Below are 2680 nucleotides of genomic sequence, written 5' to 3' on the forward strand. Positions count from 1 at the left end.
TTCCTTTTATTATAACTATTATTTTCTTTCTAAAAGAACTTTCTTTTTGGACTTTCATCTAAAGCTGTGATTTCCAAGCCTCCTAACAGAGCCTCTTCTTACCAATCTGCCAGGTAACCAAGTTTTCAATGGCTGCATTAAGAACAGAAAACATGCTCTGAGTTCCTTCTCTTCTATCTAAAGCAAAAACACTTAATTGGCATTAGCCTTCCCACCTTTCATACTTTTCTGAGCTATGCTTCAGAAGATTCCATTTTCTAAATTTTTTCTGTAAGACCATTTTTCATGCTAGTTGTTCATCTCCACAGGTTGGGAAGAGACGTCATCAGTGTGGCTCAGCACTACGATCCTCACAGACCCGTGATCAGGAAGACTGGCTGGTAGACAGCAGGTAAGCTATGTAGGCCTTTCTATGTTATTATCTGAAGACAACATGTGAAACTTGTGTCACCTAATGTATTGAATTATGTCAAATTTGGAAAGCAGAGTGTTTTTCTGATGCATTTCAGTTATTGTTGGTTCAATGGTGTCTTTCATACAGTAGAGAGAATAATTAAGATTATATTAAAAATTATTTATTCATTCGTTATTCAGTATGTAGATGAGACAGCAAATAAATTAATACTCTCTGGAGTTAATACTTTGAAAATGTCTATGCTAACAGATTGCAGCCTGAAGGAGAGGAGGAGAGCCACCTCAGCACCAACATCTCAAGTGCCTCACTGAGTGACCTCATGGAAAAAATGCGGCACAGAGGCTGCCATGGGTCAATCTCCCGTGATAATTCAATTGCTTCCAACATGTCAGACTTTGTTACCTCACCCCAAGGGTCCAAAAGATTTACATTTAAAAGAGAAGATTCAGTCTGCTCAAATCTGTCAGACTTTGCACCGTCAGAATGCTCTGAAATGTCACTGGATGTTTCTGTGCGTGATGATCTGGCTTGCAAAACTTTCACCTACCTGGATGATATTGAGCATGAGCTGGATGACCTCAAGTCCTCCATGTTAGAGATGGATGAAGAGGTGACAAAATTTGCATCGAAGCCAAACCCATACACTTTTAAGACAACTTACTCAGATTATTCCATCACCTCTGGAGACTCACGGCCAAATTCTGCCTTAGATCTGGTAAATGCACATCGTTCAAGAGCCAGCTTCAGAGGCGTTCTTGGTCAAAGGGGCACAGTGTCGTCTGACTCAGAAGCGCTGGAGGGAGGCACTGCAGAATCCACACACACTCAGGGTCATGTGGTCTCAGGCTCAGAGGCAGAAGGATCATTTGAGTGGGACTCTCCACAACATGGCTGGTCTAGTGCAAGAGGACCACCACTCTCACGTCTCCCGGAATTGCCTTCAGAAGATGCAGAATCTTCACGTGCATCAACTCAGGTGAGTGAGGACATATCTAAAGCAAGAAGTCATGAGAAAAATCAGTTTATGGACAAATGCAGGAAAAATGATTAATTCAGTTGTAAGAATGAAGTATGCTTTCTACTTTTGAGTCAATTACAATTTTTTTACTTGATAAGTAATATATAAGAGAATAAGAATTATTCACTTTTTTTTTTTTATGTTTATTTTACTAAACAATATGCCTAGATTTTAATGTAATGATATCACTGACATAGAAAAGTTGATTTAGAAAATGATATAAACTTTTGAATGTGTCACTTTCAGGAAGACATGATGCCATCACTTGAGTGGGATAATGACTGCTTGCAGCAATACGATGAGGAACAAATGCAAGATTCCCGCAACAGCCAGCTTGATGAAGTCTTCCATCGGAACAACTGTGAGAGGTAAGGCTTTCAAGTTTATTTGAGGAAATTAGCTGTCAGTTTCTATTGAGGATATCTAGACATGAATGGCATGGGTCATACACTGATAATGAAATTCAGTCTGGCCGTGCCTCCTAAAACTTGCTGAGAATTGATGTAGACCTAAGACTAAGGAAATATTTATTGCTTTAAATTTACCATTATATGTACATTTTTGTAGGTTCATGTATAGCATGATTGCCTTAATACTGAAATTTCCCATGATAGTTGATTATTGCAAATTACACTATAATTCCCTATTAGATATTATTTGAAGCCAAATGTTATTAGCATTATGCTATAAATCCTTCAAAAATCAACTAAAGCATTTTTTTCCCATTGCTGTCAGTATTAGCTTTATGCTTTTAAAATGTCTAAATTAGCATAAATTTTGTGTTCTATCAGCAATTCAGTAACATCTTTCATTGCATGCAGCTTTGCAGAACTGGAAGGATATGAAGAATATAAGTTATCTTGTCGTCGGTAAGTCTTGTTGGAGGCAGACATTGTGAAATATGTACATGTAAGGCTGTATACCTTTCTCTAAATTCTCAGTGAGACAACCCTGTCAGAATTCTACCTGTGTTAAATCTTCTTATAATATTTAGTGTTCTTTACTGTGCTGTTTCCTATGTGCATTTGATAGGTGGAGTAACGCATCTGCTAACTTTCTTTTCCCCTAACTGCTGAATAAAAGTTTTATTGAAAAAAAAAAATTAAAAACAAATTCCTGGAAACTTAGGACAGTTCTCCAACATACACAAATTTGTAAAAAGAAGTTCGTTTTGGATGACAGAGGTTTGCTTCTTCTTTGCCAATATTATCTTTTTATGCCTTCTTGAAGCTTTATTGATGTTAACC

General features: G+C 37.4%; 1 protein-coding gene across 1 annotated transcript in view; it reads left to right on the plus strand.

Annotated features, from left to right (window-relative positions):
* Positions 1-234: 234 nt before the first annotated feature.
* LOC119591565 overlaps positions 235-2680 on the plus strand; it is a gene marked incomplete in the record, with an annotated part of 13760 nt that continues 11314 nt past the window's right edge. The window contains 4 exon segments of the mRNA XM_037940326.1: positions 235-391; positions 665-1391; positions 1680-1801; positions 2255-2302. Of these exon segments, the coding sequence (XP_037796254.1) occupies positions 735-1391; positions 1680-1801; positions 2255-2302 (827 nt within the window).

This window comes from Penaeus monodon, chromosome 28, assembly GCF_015228065.2.
Source record: "Penaeus monodon isolate SGIC_2016 chromosome 28, NSTDA_Pmon_1, whole genome shotgun sequence".
NCBI lineage: Eukaryota > Metazoa > Arthropoda > Malacostraca > Decapoda > Penaeidae > Penaeus > Penaeus monodon.